Source organism: Myotis nattereri (assembly GCF_964212035.1).
Source record: "Myotis nattereri genome assembly, chromosome: 4".
NCBI classification, from domain to species: domain Eukaryota; kingdom Metazoa; phylum Chordata; class Mammalia; order Chiroptera; family Vespertilionidae; genus Myotis; species Myotis nattereri.
The window spans coordinates 90175959-90199970 of record NC_138079.1 but is presented as its reverse complement, the minus strand read 5'-3'; the positions used below and the strand labels follow the sequence as shown (position 1 = coordinate 90199970).

The following is a 24012-nucleotide window of genomic DNA, read 5'->3' as shown; positions in this document are numbered from 1 at the left end:
CAAGGTCAAGGAAAGGCCATCCTTGTCTAAGACTTTGCTCATTTTAGCCCAGTGTGCAGATGGAGACAGGAATAAGGGAAGAGGAGGAAGAGAAGGAGGAGGAGGAGGAGGAGGGGGTAGGATTCAGCTCAGATCCCAGCGCCCTCTGCCCAGCACACCTGCCAGAGATAAACAAAGCAGACGATGATCCAAACCAGCGGCAGCCACAGCCCATTGACATAGACGACGCTCTCCGTCAGCCGCTGCACGTCCACAGACACCAGGTTGACCACGTCCCCAACTGCGCTGGTCTTTTTGGAGCCGCTGGACAGAGCCAGGACCTGGGTAAGGCAGGAGGAAGGAGACCTGAATCTGAGGGAAAGTCCAGTTGGGGGTGGGGGGAAGGCAGAGAGGCCCCAGGCCCAGGGAGGGGGGTGGGGTCTGGGTCTAAGACTGATCCTGGCTAATTGAGGCAGATTCCTTCAGCACCTGAGCCTCCGTTCATTCATCTCTAACGTGAACTAATAAAAATCCCTAAGCCAACCTCCTAGGGCAGTGTGATGGCAAAACCTTTTGAGCTCGGCGTGTCAGCATTTTGAAAAACCCTAACTTACCTCTGGTGCCGTGTCACATATAGAAATTTTTTGATATTTGCAACCATAGCAAAACAAAGACATATTTTTGATATTTATTTTATATATTTAAATGCCATTTAACAAAGAAAATTCAACCAAAAAAATGAGTTTGCGTGTCATAGGTTCGCCATCACGGTCCTAGGGCCTTTGTGAGAATCCAGGGAGATGACAAAGAGGAAAATACTCTGAAATCCCTAAAGCGTTGGAGCCATGATAGTCCATCACAAAATACATGAAAACCTTGGATTTGTGACGGCAGTGGTGGCCATTCGCTGAGTGCTAACCATGTCGCAGGCACTGTGTTCAATACACAGTGTCACCATTTTCTGTGATGAACACATTACACAACTGCATGGGCAGGTACTGCCCTATTTCAGTTTAAAATGCCATGCATAAAACCCTCTCTGTTTGTGTATCATTAAGCAAAAAAAATCAATGCCAATTAAGACGTAAGGCATCTTGATTTCAGAAGTATTTTTAAAAAGTGAGACTAGAATCAAAGACATACAGAATTACTAACCCCATTTTACAGCTTAGGAAACTGAGGCACAGAGAAATTGACCAACTTGCCCAAAGTCGGAGAGCTTGTAAGTGACTAGGCTAGGATTTGAATCCAGGCTGAGCAAGTTATGACCCGGGCTCAATAGGCATTTAATGTGCCTCTCAGATACCAACCTGCTTCTCTGGCAGCCGGGAAATTCACCCTAACCCTGGGGCCACAGCAGACGCCTTCCTGCCTGTTGAATGCTCAGTGTTATGTATGAGGAAAGAAGTGAGGGGGTGAAGGAATAAACTGGGAATGACTGAGGGTAGAAATTCTCCCCAAAGTCTTTGAATCGTTATTGAGCACCTACTCTGTGCCTCACACTGAGCTGGGTACTGAGAATGTAGCTGTGGACAATGGAGGGAATGGGGCTGGCTCCCCTGGGAGTGGAGTTTGAGCTGGGGAACACGATTAAGTCAAGGCTTCCATAGCTCAAGACTTCCATAGCTCTCTCCTTCATGGCAGTTATGACGAGTGCCACGAAGAAGTGTTTTAAATCCAGGTTTTATTATTCAGGGAAGTCAAGGGCCACACATCAGGAGACGACTGTCATTGACAAGATAGTGTTGATACTCCTAGATCTCAAGAGGAGAGGGTGGCCATCCTGGGAGGGGCCCCTCAGGGAAGCACCAGGTTGGGTGGAGGGAGGCGGGCAGAAGCCTGTACTGTGGTTGTCACAGGAAGGAAGGCCCGGCAGGGCAAGCAGGCTGAGGGCTGGCTTCCTTCAACAATCCCAGCAGGCTCTGGAGGGCGTGGGAGCCCTGCCTAGTGGTCTGGCCCTGGAGTGAATGGGGCAGGGTGTGTGTGTGTAGAGAGAGTGTCCCAGAAAGTGAGAGCCCCATCCATGGGGGTTAGGGGGTGGGCTCCGGGTTCAGTGGTTTGCATATTAAATGTGTGCTCTCAGGTGAGTCATTTACTTTCTCTAGGAATTGGCAGCCCCTCCAGGATCAATAAAGCCCCAGATGTCAAAACACTAGATGTAGCCCTGGCAGGTAGGAGTGTGGTTAGAACATCAGCCTTGCATCTAAGGCAGTGGTTCTCAACCTTCTGGCCCTTTCAATACAGTTCCTCCTGTTGTGACCCAACCATAAAATTATTTTTGTTGCTACTTCATAACTGTAATGGTGCTACTGTTATGAATCGTCATGTAAATTTCTGATATGCAGGATGGTCTGAGGCCACCCCTGTGAAAGGGTTGTTTGACCGCCAAAGGGGTCGCGACCCACAGGTTGAGAACCGCTGATCTAAGGGTTTCATTCCAGTCAAGGGCAGGTCGATCCCTGATCCCGGTCGGGGCAAGTGCAGGAGGCAACCAATTGATGTGTCTCTCTCATATCTATGTTTCTCTCTCTCTCTCTCTCCTTCACCCCTTCCTCCCTCCCTTCCACTCTCTCTAAAAATCAATGGGAAAAATGTCCTCAGGTGAGAAGTAACAAAACAACAGAAAAAAGACAAAACACCAGCTGCGGAAAATAAGATGACACAGCTCCTAAAGCAGCTCAGAGAGGAGAGTGAGGGGTCTGGCCTCGCCCTGAGATGAAGGCCTTCCTCGCTCAGGGTGGGGAGTGGGACGGGCAATGCCCTTGGTTGTTTTCCGATCCACCTCACTCAACACGTGGACTCACAAGACCGGCCCGGCCCCACGTGCGTAGCTCCGGTGTGCTCAGGGGACATGGGTCTGAAACACAGCAGCAGGGCAGCATCAAAGCCACCCTCGTGGCCACCGAGGAGCCGTTCCCTTTACCCGCCTCCTTCCTCAGGCGGCAGCTCGGGTATGAGAAGGAGACTCACAGGGGGCAGCATCACCCTGGCTCAGACGCTCCAGACCCCACAGGAGCCAGTGTTTCTTATAGCATCAGTCTTGTGGGGGTCCTTCCAGGGTCCTCCAAAGGGACAGGAGTCACTGCACAGAGAGAAGCCCAGAGCTATGGCTTCCCACCAGGTGTTCATAGTTCCTAACGGAACTTCCGGGTCAGATGCAATGTCCCAATGGGTCAGGGCTCATTTTTTACCATAAGCCGTGCTGCCTGGTAACGTAGCTGTCAGTCCACTATTACCTAGTTTCTGCACTGACCAAAGGTTAGTCCTTTATCCTCATGAGGGAGTTGATTGCATAAAGGTTTATCCAGGCAGCGGTAACAGCAAGTGCAAAGGCCCTGGGGTGGGAGGGTGCTTACTGTGTTTGGGCTGGAGCGGGTGAGCAAGAGACGAAGAGGCATATGATGTGATGTGATGAGGTCACAAAGGCCCTAGGGTCAGATCATGCAGGGCCTTAGAGAAATAACCAGGGAGGTGCCAGTGCAGGGTAAGCAACTATTAACGGAGGAATGGATATGTTTTCAGGCACCGATGATACCAACAGTTCAGTGACGTGACCCCTCCTGCTTTCCTGGCCGGAGCATCCGCATGTAGGTCAGGACAGGATGAGGAGAAGGGAAAGGCCCGCGCCTCTCCCACGGCTCACCTTTCTGTACACCAGGCCAGTGACGGCTGTTCGCAGCCTTATCTGCAGCACCTTGAGTCTGTACATGTGCTGCTGCTCGAACAGCGTTTGCAGGCAGGCGGCCAGGAACATCAGCACCGCAATCAGATAGCCCTTCCAGGCCGGGGCTGTGGCATCGCCAATGAACTCCAGGAAAAGGCTTGAGGGAGAAGGAGGGAGGAGGCAGAGCTGGTGAGAGAAGGCACCCGCGGGTGTTGCCTGTGCCCAAGCCTGGCCAGGTCGTGGAGGACCAGCTGGTGTGGCAGATTTTATTTTCAGAAGGGACTGTAATTATTTCCCCACTCTCTATGCTAATGTTCAAAGCGAGCTGCGGCAGCTCCGCTCAAGAGCAGTGACGTTTTTATCCCCACCTGTGGTGGGCTGAGTTGTACCCCACACAATTCCTGTGTTGAAGTCTGAACCCCCAGCACCTCGGAATGCAACTGCATAAGTTAAAGTGAGTCTGCCCCGGTGAGCCTTCATTCGGTATGATTGGTATCCTTATAAAAGGAAATTTGAACAGACTTGGGGTGCATGTGCACTAACTGAATTGCTCACCACATTATCGTAAGTAAATAAGTGGTTTAAAGCCCTTCACTTTTGGGGTGTTTTGTTATGCAGCAAAAGCTAACCGATACAGTCAGGTTAGTGGTCACTCACTGTCTCTCCCCAAGGTCAGTCACCTTCTCATTTGCTTTGGTCCTTCTCAGTGTCCTTTCGCCCACCCTCCACTTCCCTGGAGCAGAGGTCTAGGTGGAGGCAGGAGAGCTAAAGCCCCACCCCTCCGCCCCCCCCTCCCCCCCGCCCCAAGGACCACCAACTGTAGCAAGGCACCCAAGGCTTGAACTCACCTGAGGAGCTTGGGGACAGTGAACCTGAAGACGTCACTGATGACAAGGCTGAGGGTCCCCAGGAGGAAGGTGGAGCGGAAGACCTGCCAGATGGCCCTCAACAGCGGGCCCCTCACACTCCCTCTTGGCTGCAGGAAGGCCTCGGCCTCTGTGGGCTCCCCATCACAGCGGAGGCTCCCTTTCCTCTTAAACACGGCTGCCGCAGTTTGCCTTAGGGGAGAAGAGACATGGCGCTGGGTCCTTGAGTGGACTGAGTATGTTTTCTCAAGTTCATATGTTGGAATCCTAACCCCCAATGCAATGGTATTAGGGGATGGGGCCTTTGGGAGGTGGCTAAATCCTGAGGGTGGAGCCTTCATGAATGGGATTAGTGACCTTATCAAAGATCCCAGAGAACGGCCTTGCCCCTTCTGCCATCTGAGGACACACAGAGGGGACAGTGTCTCTGAATGAGGAAGTGGCCCTTGCCAGACACCGAATTTGCTGGTGCCTTGATGTTGGACTCCCAGCCTCCAGAACTGTGAGAGACAACTTTGTTGTTTATAAACCACCCAGTCTATGCTACTAGTACTTTGTAAGCGGCCCCAACGGATGAAGACAGTCCTTTTCCATATTCTCAGGGGTGGCAGCTGAGCTGTCAGCAGCAGGACCCAGCATTACACGATTCATTCTCAACCAGGGGGTGGGTGAGCACAGATCCAGCCTCCCCTCCTCCCCTGTTCTTCCTTATCCCCCAGATCACCCCTTCCTCATCCCCCAGATCACCCACTTCCTTATCCCCCAGATCACCCACTTCCTAATCCCCCAGATCACCCACTTCCTTATCCCCCAGATCACCCATTTCCTTATCCCCCAGATCACCCACTCCCTTATCCCCCAGATCACCCACTTCCTTATCCTCCAGATCACCCACTTCCTTATCCTCCAGATCACCCATTTCCTTATCCCCCAGATCACCCACTTCCTAATCCCCCAGATCACCCCTTCCTCATCCCCCAGATCACCCACTTCCTAATCCCCCAGATCACCCACTTCCTTATCCCCCAGATCACCCCCTTCCTTATCCCCCAGATCACCCACTTCCTAATCCCCCAGATCACCCACTTCCTAATCCCCCAGATCACCCCTTCCTCATCCCCCAGATCACCCACTTCCTAATCCCCCAGATCACCCACTTCCATATCCCCCAGATCACCCCCTTCCGTATCCCCCAGATCACCCACTTCCGTATCCCCCAGATCACCCCCTTCCGTGTCCCCCAGATCACCCACTTCCATATCCCCCAGATCACCCACTTCTGTATCCCCCAGATCACCCCCTTCCTCATCCCCCAGATCACCTCCTTCCGTATCCCCCAGATCACCCACTTCCTTATCCTCCAGATCACCCACTTTCTTATCCTCCAGATCACCCACTTCCTTATCCTCCAGATCACCCACTTTCTTATCCTCCAGATCACCCCCTTCCGTATCTCCCAGATCACCCACTTCCTTATCCTCCAGATCACCCACTTCCTTATCCCCCAGATCACCCACTTCCTTATCCCCCACATCACCTACTTCCTTATCCCGCGGATCATCCCCTTCCTTATTCCCCAGATCAACCCATTCCTTATCCCCCAGATCACCCACTTCCTTATCCCTCAGATCACCCACTTCCTAATCCCCCAGATCACCCACTTCCTTATCCTCCAGATCACCCACTTATGAGACAAACAGGCAGGTAGGAGCGGAGTGGGCAGGAAGGCAGCCCCAAGATCTCATGGATGGTGATGGGACTGCACATGCTTTGAGCACCTAGTCTACGCACCAGGCACTTCCTAGTCCAGTGATGGCGAACCTTCTGAGCTCGGTGTGTCAGCATTTTGAAAAACCCTAACTTAACTCTGGTGCCGTGTCACAAATAGAAATTTTTTGATATTTGCAACCATAGTAAAACAAAGACTTATATTTTTGATATGTATTTTATGTATTTAAATGCCATTTAACAAAGAAAAATCAACCAAAAAAATGAGTTTGCGTGTCACCTCTGACCACGTGTCATAGGTTCGCCATCACTGTGACCTAGTCCTTCTAAGAACCTGGCAAGCCAGGTGTTAAGCCCATTTCACAGATGAGGAAACTAAGGCTCAGAGAGTGAACTTGTCCGAGGGCACATAGCTGAGAAGTAAGAGAACTGGGATTTTATCCCAACTCTGCCTTCGGGCCCTCTTTGATCCAATATGCAGCCCTCCCTTCTTCCACAACAGCCCTTAGGTGGTTTAGACTGGTTTAGAATCCTGCTGATATCCATGGGCCTGGCACTCCTTGTCTGTATGACACCACATATAGAAGCTCAGGCGCCCTGAAGCAAAAAGAGCCCGGCCTTGGTCATAACCCGGGGCCACAGGGAGAGCTAGGGTGGCGGAGGGGGAGGCGGGAAAGTCAGAGGACCCCTCCTGAGGCAGGCATTCCTCAGTCATAGGGAGAGGCTGGTTGGTGGTGATGCAGCTGCTGACAGCCCAGCTGCTGTGTGACTTTGGGCAGACCGCTCCCCTCTCTGTACTTCTGTGTCCTTGTGTGTGATGGAGCTAGTCTCTCTCTCTGCGTCCCCTCCAATTCTGACAAACTATGGGGTTATCATTAATATCAATGCCCACGTACAGAGCTTGAACCCAGGACCAGGCACTGGGATCTGTCCTGTACATGCCCGATTGCACCACCTCCTCTCAACTTCCCTGCCTGCCGGCTATCACAGGCTCCCCACTTTACTTAAGAGAAGCCTGAGGCTCAGAGAGGGGGTGACAGCTGCCCGCGCTCACACAGCAAGGACAGAGCAGGGATCTGAGCCCAGATCTCCATCCATGGTTTACACCACGCCTCTTTACCGTCCTCACCACCCACCAAAAAGAAAAAAAAAGAAAAAGACCGTGGCGAGCGTAGGTTGCCAGACTTTCGCTGACCAGGTCAAGGCCTTGTCCCCCATGCCTGGCCTCGCTTGCTGTTTGGTTTGGCATCTCGGAGGGCTGTCGCTTGGCCTTTGTCACTGAGCTGTGCATGACCTGCCACGTGCATTTTGGTATTTGGGTCTCGAATGACAAAAGGATGTCACCTCCTTGCGGAGGCCTTTCCCAACCACCCTGCCCCATCTGATTCCATCCTTTCATGACTGGCCTTCACGGCCGTGCTCACTCTCTCTAACTCTCTCCTTTACTTGTTGGTCTTGTTAGAGCTCAAGATGGGGAGACTTTTTGCTTTTTTCCCCAGCACCTAGTTCAGCTCCGGAATGTAGTAGCCACTGAGTTAACACTTGCCAAATGAATGGGGGGAAAATAGATTCGCTGTGCTGGGTGCGAAGGGCCTAACAGAAGTGCCTGGTGCATAAGGTTATAAAGATTTTTGGAAGGAAAAAAGGAAGGAAGCAGGTAACTTGGTTTGGTGGACTGAACTTGGCCTTGGAGCCAGGGGACTGAGGTCAAACGCTGGCTCTGTCCCCTGCCCTCTGAGCATCAGTGTTTCTGAGTGGGCAAAGAGATGACTGTGAGGCTTCCTCCGGCTGGGTGTACTGCTCGTCCTGTTCTAGCTGCTTGCCCCAGAGCTCCGAGTCATTGTGGTCAGCCTGCAGGCTGTCGCCAACTTCCTCCGCTCCAGGGGGCTTCACTGTTCTTCCAGGGAAGCCTCTAGACTGGTGTGTAGCCTTTGGTCTCTGGACCAAAGGTGTATTTGTGCAGGACTTGCATACGACCACACGGTGAGGCAAGGGTGTGAGTGAGTGGCCAGGTTTGAGTCGGGGGAGACAAAAGGGCGTGGTGGAGACTGTGGCAAGCTGAAGAGCACCTGCCCTCTGTAATGGGGCAGCCCCCACCCAGATCCACTCTCCTGTTCCATGTGGGGCTGTGACCCAGCATCGCCCGTCTACTTTAAGAGAGATCAGAATTCCAGATTCTTAGGTGACATCTCTAGTGTTTTAAATGTTGGCAACTTATTAAAAACAAGACAAAACCCCAAAGAACAAGAACAACATTCCACCATGTGGGCCAAGTATACCTTGGAAACCTGACCTGGCCAGTAGGTAGCACCTGCTGACCTCTCAGGATGACATCCTCTTCCTCCAAAAGTTGCAACATATTTCAGACCTAAAACCAAAGTTCCCTCTGTGCCTCATCAGTCAGCTCGGAACATGACTGAGCTGGGTCCTTGTATAACCATGCCTTCCTCTTTCTTTCTGCCCACTGTTTATGGGTCCTCAGCCTGCCCTGGGGAATGTTTCCATCCACCAGCTCCAGTGTTCCCGTGCTCTCATGCTGGCAAGGGAAGCCAGAGCAGGGAGAGAGCGGGTGAGACACCAGGGCTTTTGTGAATGAATTCTGCCCCTCAAAGGTAATTTAAGAGTGGAGGGGAAGTTCAGCAAGTACTATGCCTGGTGTGTGAGAGAGAGCTGCTGCTTCGATTTGCCCATATACTCACCCCTTTTTGAGCAACCCACCCTCTTCCTTTGAGGAGCAGTTCCTCCTCTCCCCTCCCCTCTTTGTGTGACTCTCAAGGAACCACCAATAATAGGGCCCACCCCCTAGCCATGCGAGTGGCCCCACATGAACCAGCCAATCCCAATTTCCTTGGGATTTCCTATAGGAAAGCTAGGAGAGATGGCATTATGAAGAGCCGACTACACAGAAACAGCTGAGAGGAGAGATGGGGGAAAGAATTTGGACACCATGTAAGCCCCTGGATTCAGCCAGACCTGAAGCCAGACCCACCTTCTCAGCTTTGTGAGCCAACAGTTTCTCACTCTCTCTCTCTCCTGCTAATTTGTGGGACTTAGCATCTACAGCCACCACCACCACAAAATCCTAGAGTATATGAGGGAAATGTAACTTTCCCCACAGAACTAAGTTACTTTCGTCTGTCCCCCGAAACACCAAGATCCAGTGAAGTCAAGCGACTTGTCCAAACCTCAGGTTTCAATCGTGTTGTCAGCTCATTTCTCTAGAACAACGAACGGTTCCCAAACTGGTTCTTCAGACTCCAAGGCCCCCACCGAAGTTTCCAGAGATGCCACGGAGGGCAGGAGTGGGGCAGACAGGACAGGACTAGAGAGAGCCTGAACTCCTCTGGGGAACTGGTATTGCTTGTGCTTTTACCGTTTTCGAAGAATTCGCTCAGTTCTCTTCTAAAATCATTTTCTTTTCGTCTCCCACAAGTTATGAGTTAGGGGAGAGGGGATGGCACCCCCACTGAACAGGTAAGAAAGCCGAGGCCCAGGAAACGAATCACTCGGTGGCATAAGTGAATAGTTGCCTGCATTTCTGATCCACCACCCAACTCTCCACCCCAGTCTTAAAACATCCCTTCTGTTTCCTGCCTGCCATCCCAGCATCGAGCTTCCTTCTGGAGGCCTTGTGGAGCTCCCACTTTGTCCCTTTCCTTTGGGAACCTGCGAAGCACTCGGGGCAGGGGCGGGGCAGGGGGAGGCGGAATGTCCCTTTCTCCTGACTCCTTAATGCTTAGTGGCATCCGCCAGCAGGAAGGGGACTGTGGAGGTGGAGCCAGAGGATGGTTGGCGGTTGTATTTGGGGCCAAATGAGAGGAGCTTTGCTAACCAACCGCGCAGCTGAGCTCTCTCTCTGCTTCCACACACTCACCGCTGGGCTGCTCTGCGGCTCCTTGTCCATTCCCTTTCCAGCTGGGAAACAAGTTCTTCTGAGGAGTTCTCTCTCCGAACGGACCAGAGGTCTTTTGGTCCCAGTGGCCTCCTGTAGCCCCTCCAGACCAGCCTGTCAAAAAAAAAAAAAAGAGGGTCACCAAGGCAGGCTCTTTGTGTCTCCTGCCCCATCAAAGTCCTGGCCTGGTAGCTGTGTGACCCTGGGTAAGTCCCTTTCCCTCTCTGCACCTCTGCTGGCCCCTCCGTAAAGTGAAAGCAATGAACTTAACTGCACCTAATATTTGCTGGCACTTTCCAGTTTATAAAGACCATGTCATTTAATGCTCACATGAGCCCATCTGAGAGGTTTTTATTGACCCATTTTACAGAAGAGGAAGCAAACAGAGGCTCAGAGAGATTTAACCAAGAGACGGCCTGTGGGGCAGGGGAAATACACCTCCCTAGGAGTCAGAAGTCCGGGATGGAAAACTATCACTGGAGAAAACCTGAACTCTTCCTTCGGCGTTCCATGTTCCCCTCTCCTCCTCGCTTACCCTCCAGCCATCCGGCCTCAGGACCTTTGCACATGCGTGTCGCTCCGCTCAAAACTCCTTTCTTGCATTCCTCACCTGGTCACTTCTGACTTGTCCTTCACCTCAGCTTAGATGGGATTTCCCTAGAAGCCCACCTGATGACCTCCGCTGTCCAGATCCCCCCATTAAACGATCCCATAGTTTCTTGAGCTTTTTTATTTATAACTAGAGGCCTGGTACACGAAATTCGTGCATGGGAGGGGGGGGGTCCCTCAGCCTGGCCTGCACCCTCTCCAATCTGGGACCCCTCGGGGGATGTCTGACTGCCTCTTGCAATCCGGGACCACTGGCTCCTAACCGCTCGCCTGCCTGCCTGCCTGATCGCCCCTAACCCCTCTGCCTGTCTGCCTGATCGCCCCTAACCACTTCTGCCTGCCTGATTGCACCTAACCACCTCTGCCTGCCTGCCTGCCTGATCACCCCTAACTGCTCCCCTACTGGCCTGATCACCCCTTACCGCCTCTGCCTCACCCCACACCCAGGACCCAGGATTCCCTCCTCCGGCTGGTCACAGGCACCCGAGACCTGGGCTTCCCTCCCTCTGGCCAGCCCCAGGCACCCAGGACCCAGGCCGGCTTTGCCCAGGCCACAGCCAAAGGAACCCAGGACTGTGGGATGGGTGGCTTGTCCCTCTCCAGGGCCACAGCCTGGGTGGTCCCCATTCCTCTCTTGCAAGCTCATTTGTGCCTGGCTGGTCCCCATTCCTCTCTCCCCAGTGTTGAGTGTCTGAGCCATTACGGTGTGACAGCATGAGGACGTGGTGACCATTTGCATATTAGCTCTTTATTGTATAGGATGCTGTTGCAATTATGATCATTTACTATTTCAGTCTGATCATTTATTTAGTGTCTTTCTCCTCCATAGGGACGAAGACAGCCCTTGCCTTTATCCTCAGCCCCTGGCCCAAGATTTGTCACATGAAGCCACTTATCAACTCTGTGACATGGTCATGTCACTTCTCATCAATGGACCTCATTTTTTTTTTGCCTTAAAATTACAGTGTTTCCCCACACATGGGGCTGGTATGTGAGATGACTATCGGTGGCACATTGCTGGAGGAGGTCATTGAGAGGATGGGGCCACTGGTTGACCCCACAGCTTGACCCCCACAGCTGGACCTGGGCAATTGGAGGCCCCTCACCCTCCCCTGTCCTTGGAATGTGCACACTGCCCACTCTTCCTGCACTAGGAGCCATTCCAAGGATGTAGCCTTGAGAGAGGAGGATGTTGAGACCATCTGGAAGATCCACGTGATTGAACCCATTAAGGCCTCTGTATCAACTGTTAAGATTCTGACCAGTGAGTGTGGAGATCTTGTCTTGCAGCCCAAGATGAGGCTTGTAGGTGAGCTCCCTTGCTTGTGAAAACCACCACCTACCATTCTGGAGCCTGTCTCTTCCATCTCTCTTTGCCTTCTGGGTACAGGGCCAATTTGCAAGCCAGCACGCACACACAGAAATTAAATACTATAGACTTCTGAAGGAAGAGCGGTATTTTCTTTCTGGGTCTCTCTAATCTTTCCAATGATGCCAAGGAGAAGGTCTTATTTGGTGCTGGTCTTGTGCTCCTCTCTGAGACTTTTCAAGTTCCCTGCCCTAACTCAGAGCAAACTCAGGCGAGCAGCAGTTCTGATCTAGAAATTATTAACATTGCTGACTTTTCACTGAAATTAGGTTTGGAGTTCTACCTGGCAAGTGATTCCATAGATTTTTCCAATTTGACAGTGGTAGAAAGTTTCCTTAAAAAAATTCTATTAAAGTAGAAAAGTAAGTTGATTTAAAGAAAAAAATGTTAAAAAAGTGTATGAATAACACTCTAATAAGGCAAAAAGCTTGAAGAATGGCCCATAAATATCTACGTTTGGGAAACAGAGGGGTAGGTCTGTTTTCTTCTAGCACTTCTATGCTCTTTCCACCAGCTCCACACCCCCAGAGCATCCCGTTCTGCATGCATTTAGCAGCTGCTTTATATAACACTCATTGTAGGCCAGACCCTGTTCTAAGTTCTTCATAAACTGTACTTCATTTAATCCTCACAACTCTATGAGGCAGATGCTATTATTGTCTTCATTTTATAGGTGCAGAGACTGGGGCACAGAGAGGCTAAGTAGCTTGCTCAAGGTCACACAGCCAGGAAGCGGTGGGGCTAGGATTCCAATTTAGGTACTATGAAGTCTGACCACAGTGTGCTCAGGCGGGGGCCTGGTGGGTGGGGACACCCTCCATGCCCAATTTGCTGACCCTGGAGAAACATGTCTTCTCTCCCAGCCTGGGAGCCTCCAGGGGGTAAAGATTTGGTCTTTCCCTCCTCACCTCTGGTGCTTAGCACATAATAAGTGCTTACTAAATGTTGATGGAATGACTGACGCTGAGTAAGAGACGATTTTATCGAGCACCTGCTATGTACAAGCACTAACCACTTCACATTCAATGAAGGTAGAATTGTTCCCATTTTAAAGAGGGGAAAACGAAGACTCCATATTTGTGATATGGCCGGCTAAGAGAGAGATGCAGGGTTCAAGCCCAAATCTCACTCTAGTGAGTGAGAAGGAGTGGGATGTGGCGGATGGGCACTTTGAGAGGGACGCACTGAGGCTGGAGCAGAGAAAGCCAGCTGGCCCTGGAACCTCATGGGGGACGAACGGTGGTAACAAATCAGGGCAGCAAATGGAGGTGAGGAAGGCACCACCTCAGCCCTTCCCAGCTACTGTACTTACCCAGAAACCCACCAGAACATGGCCTTGGAGGGGAAGGAGGCCCCAGCCTCCGGACAGGGATTCTGTAAAGACAAAAGATGGGGCAAGAGGAGAACGCAGCCTCACATTCCAAGGCCACTCTGTGGCCAGGGGAGCCAAGGGCAGGAAGACAGGGGGAACTGACCATCAGCTTAGCCTCCAAGTGCACAGCGGTGCGCCCGACCTACTTGTCGGAGGTAGACACCTAGCAGGCAAGGCAACAAGGGACTGGGCCACAGGACTGACAGCATCCAAAGGGAAGAACCAACCGTTTCCCCGAAGAACAACTATTATTAATACGGAGACCAGGCAGTTCTCCGAGCAAGGACCATGCGTGACATAGCAACATTCTGAGCCGGATCCCTCCGTGACTGTGGTGAGGAAGTAGACAGGGCTCTGCCCTGAGATTTTGCCAGTGGCTCCAGGAAAATTGCACCTGTCTATGTTCCTCACCAAAAGGGCACGGGAGTGCTCATCTCAGCACATCTTTGCCATCACAGCTTATCATCAGTTTTTAAATTTTTTTTTCTGCCCTTATCATGGAAAAAATAATTGACTGAAGTTTAACTTGGTTATTTAAGCAGTTGAGCTTCTTTTTAGATGACCTCAGATCAACTGTCTCTTCCTCAGAGAATTCTCTCCTGAGTTCACGTTACCTGTTGTAAGCTCTCAGGGACCGTGAGGTTCTCCTGCTGAGCATTTTCCCCAGGTGTAATTTTCCACACATTCGTATAATTATGTGACTAATGTTTGGTTCTATTACTTGGCTGTTAGCTGCATAAAGATAGGCACATCTGCTTATTCAGTATAACCCGCAGTACCTAGCTGGGGCACAGAGCAAAGGCAGGCAAACTGCAGCCCCGGGGGCCAAACCCGGCCCACTGCTTGTCTCTGCAAATAAAGTTTTATTGGGACACATTCCCTTGGTTGACCTATTGTCTGTGCTACAGCAGCAGAGTTGAGTAGTTGCCACAGAGACCATATGGCCCACAAAGCCTAAAATAGTCTCTATCTTGCTCTGGACAGAAAAAGCTGGCCAACCCATGGCATAGAGTAGACGTGCCATACACGTTTTGCTGACTGATGGAATGAATAAAAGAAGAAAAGGCCTGTCCTCTAGTTTACCCCCTTTGGTTACATGGGGAGACGGAGACCAGAAGTAGAACAGGGACAAGGGAGGCACCGGATTGGCAACTTACAGACTGCTGGGGCTCTTTAGGGAAGAAGGGGGGTCGATCGGCCAGGCAGGACAGCAGAAACTGTGCCACCATCAGAGACAAGCACAGGTAGGTGGACAGGTGGCGGAAGGGGTCACTCTGGAAGTCCTGCGGGAGAGAAGACAGAAGTCTCACCGAGTCCAGGCAGGCAGATTGATAAGCCAACTGTGCGAATCCCCCGTTGGATGCATTAGTGGGTGGCCTGTGGAATTTTCCCATTAGTGACAAAGGTTACTTTGTAAAAATCTGCCCTTAAGGACAGAAGGGTGGTTCTCTGTCCTCTCCTCTTAACCATCTGGCTCAACAGGTCTTGGGTGGGTGCCACCTGTGCAAGTGGTTGTCAACTGGGGGTAACTTTGACCCCAGGGGACATTTGACAACGTTGACAGACATTTGGGGTTACCAAGATGAGGGTTAGTGCTACAGGCATCCAGTGGGTGGAGACCAGGGATGCTACTCAACATCCTACAACACACAGGACAGCTTCCCCACCCAAAAGAGAATTATGCCACGAGTGCTGAGAAACCCTGTCTAGGCTATATATTTTTCTCTGCAGATAAAATGATCCATCATGCCCCTAACATGGAAATGCTGCTGTCCAGTTTGGGAAACAGGAATATGAGCGGATGTGCAAAATGAGCATGGAAATACAGATGCATGAGAGCACGGGTGAGGGTGGGAGCAGGTGAGCATGAAGGGAAACCTGCATGCATGAGGAAGAGTGTGTGCAGGTGTGTGTCGGGGGAGGTCATGGAGAGGACGTGACTGCGGGATGACCTACAAGCTGGACCTGGACCATCAGAAGCTCCACACCCTCCCCTGTTCCAATGAGGCAGCCTTGAGAGAGCAAGGTGTCTGAATGGCTCATGTGACTGAACCCCATTAAGGCTGCTGTATAAACTTTAAGATTCTGGTGGGTGGATGTGGAGATCTCCTTGTCTTGTGGTGACCAAGTTCCCTTGCTGGTTAAACCACCACGTTCCAGTCTAAAGTGGCCTGCCTTTTGCCCTCTGTGTATAGGACCAGTTTGGAATTTCACGTGGGAGCTCCGAGCTTGCCAACCCACAGTGTGTCTGTTCCCGGGTGCGGTGGGAGGGCTGTGTGAATGTGTGTGTAGTGTGGGAACTTGAAGGCACAGCCACAACTGGGTGGCAGCAGGTATGAACGCACATATGCAGGTGTGCGTGGGAGGTTTCGGAGCCTGTGGTTGTGTGACCCAGTGTGTCTGCTGTGCAAGTAAAGTGTGTGCTGTGAGTGTGTACGACCATGAAAATTTGTGCCGACAAAGACATGGGGATGATGGGTACTTGGATGGGAGGGAGTGGGCTTGTGAGTCGCTAGAGCTTAAGCACCCGTAGTGTTTGTGTCTATGTAGAGAACAGGTTGTGTGTGGAAAGGGGAGGAGGAAGGAGGGACCCGAGGCCTAAAACTGTCACTGTGGTTTCCCCAGGTGGCCCAGGCCCCCACTTACCCCTTGTGAGGCCTGCTGGGCAGTGCTGATGGCTGGCAAGAGACAGCAGAGCAACCAGTACCCAAACAGCACCCCAGATGCCTGGACCCCCTTCTTCCTCTCCATGTGGATCAGGAACACTGCCAAGATCTGCACAGAAAGTCAGGAGACACCTCTTAAGGTGGGGCAGGGGGCGCGGGATGCAGGGGGAAGCCCCACTCTGCCCCCCACCCTTCACTGAGGCAAGGCAAGGCAGTAAGCCAGGAGCAAGCCTAGGATGTCCTTACCATCGTGGTGAGCCAAACGGTGGGGTGAATGAGGAATTCAGGGGCCTGGGGCATCCCCTGCTGGATTCTCCAAAGAGTGACAGACACGCTGGAGGTGTACAAGATGATGAGGGTGAACCCAAGCACCTGGGGAGACAGGCTTAGATGAGGCTCGTGGGTGAAAAGAAAGGCGGTGGCAAACTGCACCGTGACCCCACGTCACTATGGCTCTGGATGGGGCACTGCATGTACCAATGTCATAATTTAACAGTGCCTGATGGAGGGGAAATTTGCGTAAGAAAAAGCAGTGAGGGGGTGTTGCAAACTGATCTTGACCTGTAACTGTCATATAAGTATGAAACACAAGGGTTGGAGCCAACCCCGTGTTTTCCAAAATGCTGGTGGTGCTCCAGGCGTGCACAGGAGAGATCTCAGGTACAAAGGAACAGAGTGGAATGAAATAGACTCACCAGTGAAAAAGTTACACTTCCTTCAAGTCTCTTTCCACCCCTACTGTTAAACCAAAGGGAAACTCTCCGTTGGGACCCGTATGTCTCCAGTCCCTCTCTTGAAGACTTCAATCTCTCTTGAATGAGAGAGAGCAAAAAAGTGGGAGTGCCTACATGTGGGAGAGAAGGCCAGACCGAGGCACACCAGGGAAAGTATTGGAAGTACCTCAGTTAGTCAAAGCAGGGGTCACGCTACCACCCGCAGGCAGAGTTTGGCACATGGCCTGTTTCTGTATTGCCTGTGAGCTAAGAATGGCTTTCGACATTTGCCAATCATTGAACAAAAGTAAGAAGAGTAAATATGTCATGCTGCGTGGAAGTTACATGAAATTCAAATTTCAGCGACTGTAAATATTTGTTGAAACACAGTCGTGCCTATTTGTTTACGGTGGTCTGTGGCTGCTTTCTTGCTGCAATGACAGAACTCAGTAGTTAGGACAGAGACCACATGACCCCCACAGCCTCAAATATGTACTACCTGGCCCTTTAAGGGAGAGTGTGTCAACCATAGAGAGATGGTTGGCAATAGGACAAAAATTAACTAGGTGGTATGGGAATGAATGCACGTTGAAGGGCATTCTTGTAGAAGTCTGGAGGAGAATGGGATAGATAGTTGAGCAGAAAGGCTCACCCTTACAATGCCAGTGTTTTTGTAACTCACTAAAATAGATACCCAACATATTTTTTATTGATTTTCAGAGAGAGAGAGAGAGAGAGAGAGAGAGAGAGAGAGAGAGGTGAGAGCAAAACATCCTGCATGCCACCCTACCTGGGCTCAGACCTAAACCTTTTGGTGCACGGGATGACGCCCAGCCAACTGAGCCACACAAGCCGGGGCGATACCTAACAATTTGAAGAACTGTTCTTAGTACTGAGAGCTGGGAAACATAAAAACCAATGCATAACTGTTAAACATGTAAAAGGTTTATCCTAGTGTGATCCTAAAATTACCTTGTGTATGCCCTGCTTTGCGGAATGTCAGGTTATGGTGGCCAGAAACTGTCCAGGAACGCATGAGTGTGTGTGTGTGTGTGCGCGTGTGTGTGTTTTCATTATTGCCAATCTGTTTGAGTGAACCTTGTTCCACTGAGTTTACCTCTGTATCCTGTGGCGTGCTGCTCTGTTTGGTTAAGTTCCCTTCTTGTCCCCACCCCATGTGCTTCTTGATGGGAGGAGTGCCCGCTTCGGGGTCTCTGCCAGGTTCCAGCCTGCTCCTCCCCCGCCCCCCAACCATTGTCTGGTTCCAGGCTCCCAGAGGCAGTAGCTACCATTTTGGTCTTGAACAGGGAGGACATGCGGAGGTAGCCCTTGCCATGGCGGTGGATATAGAGGAGGTAGATGGGGCCAAGGGCCCAGAGGTACATGGGGGGCACCCAGGCCCCTGCCGTTTTCAGGAAGCAAAGGCTCAGTAGGCGGTCAGCAGCGGGCTCAGGCTCCGTCTGGTTCCAGACCTGAGGGAACACCAGGGCGACTTTTATGATGGTACAGCACAGGGGTCCTAAATTCACCTGCTGAGGGGCCAGGCGACTTTTTGGACCCCTGACATTTATATGAAAACATGCCAAGCACTCTTTGGAATACCTTATAATTCTCAACTCCTTTAACCCTAGCAGCAACCCTATCAGGTAGATGCCATGATCACACTGATTTTGCACATGAGGAAGCGGAGGCCCAAAGAGGTTGAGTAACTTGGTTGATGTCACCGAGCTGGAAAGTGGTGGTGCTAGGATTTGAACCCACGTGGTTGGGTTCGGGAGTCTAGGAGACCTGGGCTCCCTGAAAAGTGCTGGGTACGGACTGTCACTTAACCTTTATAACAACCCTAGGATGTAGGTGTCGCTGCCCCCATTTCACAGACCTGGAAATTGAGGCACTGAGAGGGAACAGGCTTCTTTGGACTCACACAAACAAGGAGCGACAGAGCTGACGCCATTGACCCCAAACTTTGTTCTCAGTTTGTGATCTTTATCCTGGCCCCTGGCCTTCTCTCACGCTAGAAGAAGTTTGAATATGAAGTTTACAGAACATGGCCTCTTCAGTTTCCTCTCTGCTGTATTAACGGTCCCCATTTCCCTCCCTTCTGGTAATCTTGACTCCTCCGGGATTCACCACTCACCAGCTCTGTAAACTGCAACCTCCCTGTGCCTCAGTTTCCTTCCCTGCAAAGGGGGGATGATAGGAGAATCAATCTCTAAGATGCTGGGCACAAAGTAGGCCCTCATTTAAACATCAGCTGTTATTTTTGCCTTACCTACCAGACCCCTGAAATCGTGACCTTTACTACCATCCCATGAACTCCACTCCCTAGAGTCCTCTACTTAGAGCCTTCATGAGAGACATGGGGGTTCTGAAGCTTTATGCAAATAGGGGTCAAAGTTCCTGGAGTTCTGGAGGCCCCTTTAACCGGGCTCGGCTCTTCTGGGCATGGACTTGGTTAAAGGGGTCGCCCTCCCCTGCTGTTCATCCAGCCTAGTAATTTGCGGGTATCTCCCCTCCCCAGAACTATACCTCCTGAGAGGTCTACCAAACCGGGAAAAGGGGCGTGGGGCAGTCAGGGGACACTCACTCCTGGTCCCACGCTGGGCTCTCCCTGCGCGGCCATCAGCACAGTCTTTCCGTCTGTCTGTCCGTGGGTCTGTAGGTCAGTCCCTGGCAGCCCCTCGGCGGGGCTCCTAGACTGGGAAGGGGCGGAGCCCGGCAGGCCTGGCCTGGATTCCAGCCCCGGATTGCGAAGCACCGGGCAAGGTCCAGCCTCATGGCGGGGGCGGGGTGGAGCAAGAAGGGATGAAACCAGGCTCGGAGAGGCCCCAACGGGCTCCTGGGGAGGGGATCCCCCAGCTCCTGAAAGTGCAGTGGCACCTCCAGGTAACCCTCCAGGCCCGCGCAAAAAGTGTCACCCCGAACTTCCTGAATACTGTGGAACTGCAATTCCAGGAATTGATCCCAATGAAAGAACCTAACAGGTGTGCACATGCTAAGAGTCCAACAACTGGGGTGTGTGGGGGAACCGTCTGATTCAGCTGCCGTCTTCTCATCCGTGGGGATGGACATTGTCTGCTTCCAGGGTAGTGGGGAGATTCTAAAAAGATGACTAGTAAAGAGTTCAGCACTGCCAGGCACACATAGATGCTCAGCAAGTTAGCAACTATTAGCATTAGTATTATTACTTCACTCATAGGTTATTAAGTAGTGGTTTAAAGAGCCGTTGCAGAAATATATTAATTTGGAAAGATGGTTGCAAAATGCTAAGTGGAAAAGAGATCATAGTCTAAAATAGGCTCTGATCATGAAAAGAAAAAGTATATGCTGAAGTTGGAGAAAGTGGGAAAGTCATGTCATTTACCTTCTTCTGCGCCTTAAAGCAAGGTGTGTCCTCAGCCACGAGTTCTTTTTGGAAATGGTTCTACGTGGCCTATATGCACAAATAAAGAGATGGAAGTGCACTAAAGCAGCATTATGGGAATCCCAATTTTCTTTTTTTTTTTCTTTCCTATTCTATTTCCTTTCTTCCTGCAATGAGCATGCATTCTTTTCAGGATAGGATGGAAATGCTCAGCTTTTTCAGGCAGATAGGCACAGATGCTCCGTTTGGGTGCAGGATGAAAATCCTCTGCTCTCTCCACGCTGCCTTGTTACTTCTCAGGCTCTTGACCTCATCTTCTCCCCTGCTTCCTGCAGGACCTCAACCACTTGCGTTCCCCTGGCCTTCTCCCCCCCCCCACCCCCCCACCTCCTTTCTTTTTTTGTTTTGCCCTCAGCCATCCTCCTATCTGGGTCTTCTGGGAGAGCAGGGGCACAAAGAACCCAAGGATCTGTCTTGGAGCTGAGTGTGCCAGGTCTGCGGTTTACACTTACACAATGTCTGTTTATGTGCAGTGGTTTTGGTGGAGGCTGTTGGAAATTTGGGGGAAGCTTGAGCTCCCTCTGCCTGCAACCCCCTCTCTAATTGGCATTGCCACAGCCCTAGTCCTTTATTTCTGTGTATATATTTGAAGATGAATTTGAGGGGAATGGTAGACATTCGAGGGGGAATGGTCAGGAAGGCAGGATGAACATAGAGAATATCTATGAGCCAGGGACAGAACTTGGGCACCTCTAAACCTACTTTCCAGCACTCTGAACATCACATGGCTGCCTGCAGAGAGCCCTAGACAAGTCCCTTTCTCTCTTTGAGCCTCAGTTTCTCATTCTGTAAGACGAGAAGGTTCCATAGGCCAGTATTTTCTAATTGGTGGTTTTTCAACCCCTGGTGATTTGCCAAGACAGACCAGGGATGCATGTTAGAAAGGGTAAAGGGCATATATTTCAATTGTAGTTATATACAACAAACCTCAAGCAATAAAACAATTATTTAAATCTTTTCTCTCTATAAGCAAACAGTTGAGAGTCTCACTGTATTTCAAATGAGAATTCAGACTGAGAAACTGAAGTCAGATGCTCTCATTATTGAGATCACCAGTGGATGTATTGTAGCCAGTCTGAGGGTTTTGACCTTTGGGTAGTTCAAGATCATTGTGATTTATAGTTTTTATGAATCTCAATGTCTTAGCCACAATGGCAAATTCCAGTGGGAAATTTTCTTTTACCTCATGATTTAGAAACAAAATATAAAAAACTATCAAAATAAAGCACTTGATTTTTTTTAGGAGCAAAATGGAAGCTTTACAAAAGTGTCAGGTCAGAAAAAGCAATTTTTGTCTATTTCTATGTGGTGACCTGCAGTTAAATTCAATCTATGTTATAGTATCTATTCAACCCTCAAAATTTGTTTCTATGCAAATATTATTAGAGCTTGGATTAAAATAAAAAATATATATTTTCAGTGTTATGTTGAACTTAAATGACCTATATTTTGCTTTAAAAAAACCTCATTGGTCATTTATCATTGAAAAATGCACCAACTTATACAAATTTCTAACTTGGTTTTTGATATATATATATCACCTGCGAAATATTTGGGAAAATTGTTGAACACTACTTCAATTAATAGTCTCTGGTCCTTTCCAGTTTCAGGGATACTGAATTCCAAAGTAGAATTCTTCCGAGTTTGTGCGTGTACTCATATGCCTTGCAACTGCACCTGTCAGACGGTGTGCGGAGTCCTCCAGGCCTCCAGGGGGCACACATGACCTCTTTTTGGTGTTGAGCATGCGCGGGAGTCATCTTGCCTGGGGGCGTGGGCCCGGGGTCGGAGCGCGCACGCGCGGTGGCGGCGGGGCGGGGCTTGGGCTGTCAGCCACCGGCCGAGGAGGAAGCAGCGGACAGCGTGCGGTGTGAGGAGCGGGACGGGGACCTCTGCGGAGGGTCGGGCGGCGGAGGCCGGGCCATGCGGCTGTGCCGGGGCGTGGGGCCGCCGGGGCCCGCGGTGGTGGCTGCCACCGTGGTGCTGCTGCTGAGTGGCGTGGGACCGGCGCGCGGCTCCGAGGACATCGTGGTGGGCTGCGGGGGCTTCGTCAAGTCGGACGTGGAGATCAACTACTCGCTCATCGAGGTGAGCGCTCACCCCGCGGCCCGGCCGGAGCTCGCTGTGTGACCCTGGGCGGGTTACTCAACCTCTCTGGGCCGCGGTGGTCTCTCCTCTGACACCGAGCGGTTGCCACCAGCCCCTCGTCCCCGGAGTCCTTTCCCCGTTAAAGGCGCCACTTGCCGCCGGGCCCTCCGCCCCCCGGGACGCGCCGGAGTGGAGGTTCCTCCCGAGGGGCCGGCTCTGCAGGCGGGGTGGGGGCCAGAATCCGCGTGCGCAGGGCAAGGTCTGCGGGGTGTGCGGGACATTTCTGGTGATGGTGGTGCATAACTTGTACCAGATCATCAAAACCAAGGGTCCTCTAAATCAAGGCCCCCAGATTCTTGAAAGCCCAAACTCCAGCTCCGCAGCATGCAGTCAAGGTAATCCAGAACCCAGACTGTCCCCAGCATCCAGGCCCAGCTCTCCCAACACCCATCTCAGCAGGCCCCAGGCCCCTGGGGACCCGACCCAGGTCCTCAAAACTCGGATCCCCTGAAACTCAGATTTCCCAGAAGCCATATTCCGGAACCCTAGAGACCACAAGTCTTACCCCCAAACTCCACAACTCAGTGCCCCCAAAAGTTCTGTTCCACTAACCCCCCTTCTTCCCCTTCCCCGCCTCCCCCCCTTACACACACACACACACACACACACACACACTCACTCACTGGGATGCTTTTAAAAAGCAGCAGTTCCCATCCCAGAGATCCTGATCCAGTAGATCTCTGTTGGCATCTCTGGAGCTGGGAATCTGTATATTTAGTCCCTGGCCCCCTTTGCTTACCCCCTTGGGACTCTGTGCTCTCCTGATTGCCATACTGGGTAGTTATTGGAATTACACTAGAGATTGGTGCAGAAGTCTTTTTATTAAGTTGCAAAGCCCTAGTGCAGCGGTTCTCAACCTGTGGGTCGCAACCCCTTTGGCGGTCGAACGACCCTTTCACAGGGGTCGCCTAAGACCTTCCTGCATATCAGATATTTACATTACGATTCATAACAGTGGCAACATTACAGTTATGGAGTAGCAACGAAAATAATTTTATGGTTGGGTCACAACAGGAGGAACTGTATTTAAAGGGCCAGAAGGTTGAGAACCACTGCCCTAGTCAGTTAGATGATGATCAGTCCAGTGGAATTATGGCCAAGAAAGCTTTGTGATGAAGTAGGGATAGAAGGTCGCTTGTCAGGGTGAGTGGGCAGGGCCCCAAGGGAAGGGTGGCTTCTATTTTAGGAGGTTATTGATGAAGGGGCAGAAGATAAGGATTTAAAAGAGGGAAAAAAAAAAAAGAACCAAAAAGATGTCCAAAAAGAAGGGACTGAGGACGGAGACTCCAAAGGCTGCCTGAAAGCATGTTGGAGCCTCCCCGGGGCTGGCAGCTGCAGGGCTGTGGTGAAGGTTGCTGAGGATTGGGGTGGGGGGGAAGGAAGCCGATGCCACGCCCCACTTGCTCTTTGACCTGGCCTTGCCCCAAGTGCCAATTTATTCCTGTAGATGGTGTGAGAGAAGCAGCAGGACCTAGTGCCATATATTTCCTAAAGAAGATAATCAGTTACCACCTTTCAGGCCCCTCAGTCTGTGGCTTCTCCACCATTTTTGATCTTAAGAAGTTGGGTGTTTAATCAAAGG

The 24012-nt window shown here is 51.2% G+C and overlaps 2 protein-coding genes across 3 annotated transcripts in view; one reads left to right on the top strand and one right to left on the bottom strand.

Annotated features, from left to right (window-relative positions):
- The window catches only part of ABCC6 (ATP binding cassette subfamily C member 6), a gene marked incomplete at both ends in the record, with an annotated part of 50972 nt that extends 31491 nt beyond the window's left edge, over positions 1-19481 (bottom strand). For both annotated transcript variants that reach the window (XM_081089609.1, XM_081089610.1), the window contains 10 exons: positions 159-320; positions 3623-3800; positions 4492-4701; positions 10112-10243; positions 13420-13481; positions 14637-14762; positions 16126-16254; positions 16392-16517; positions 18148-18330; positions 19446-19481. In XM_081089609.1, the coding sequence (XP_080945735.1) occupies positions 159-320; positions 3623-3800; positions 4492-4701; positions 10112-10243; positions 13420-13481; positions 14637-14762; positions 16126-16254; positions 16392-16517; positions 18148-18330; positions 19446-19481 (1344 nt within the window). The remainder of the gene's footprint in view (positions 1-158; positions 321-3622; positions 3801-4491; positions 4702-10111; positions 10244-13419; positions 13482-14636; positions 14763-16125; positions 16255-16391; positions 16518-18147; positions 18331-19445) is intronic.
- Positions 19482-22104: 2623 nt separating this feature from the next.
- The window catches only part of LOC308517734 (BOS complex subunit NOMO1), a 53869-nt gene continuing 51961 nt past the window's right edge, over positions 22105-24012 (top strand). Inside the window, exon 1 of the mRNA XM_081089063.1 lies at positions 22105-22370. Coding sequence (XP_080945189.1) covers positions 22206-22370 — 165 coding nt within the window. The 5' untranslated portion in view covers positions 22105-22205. The remainder of the gene's footprint in view (positions 22371-24012) is intronic.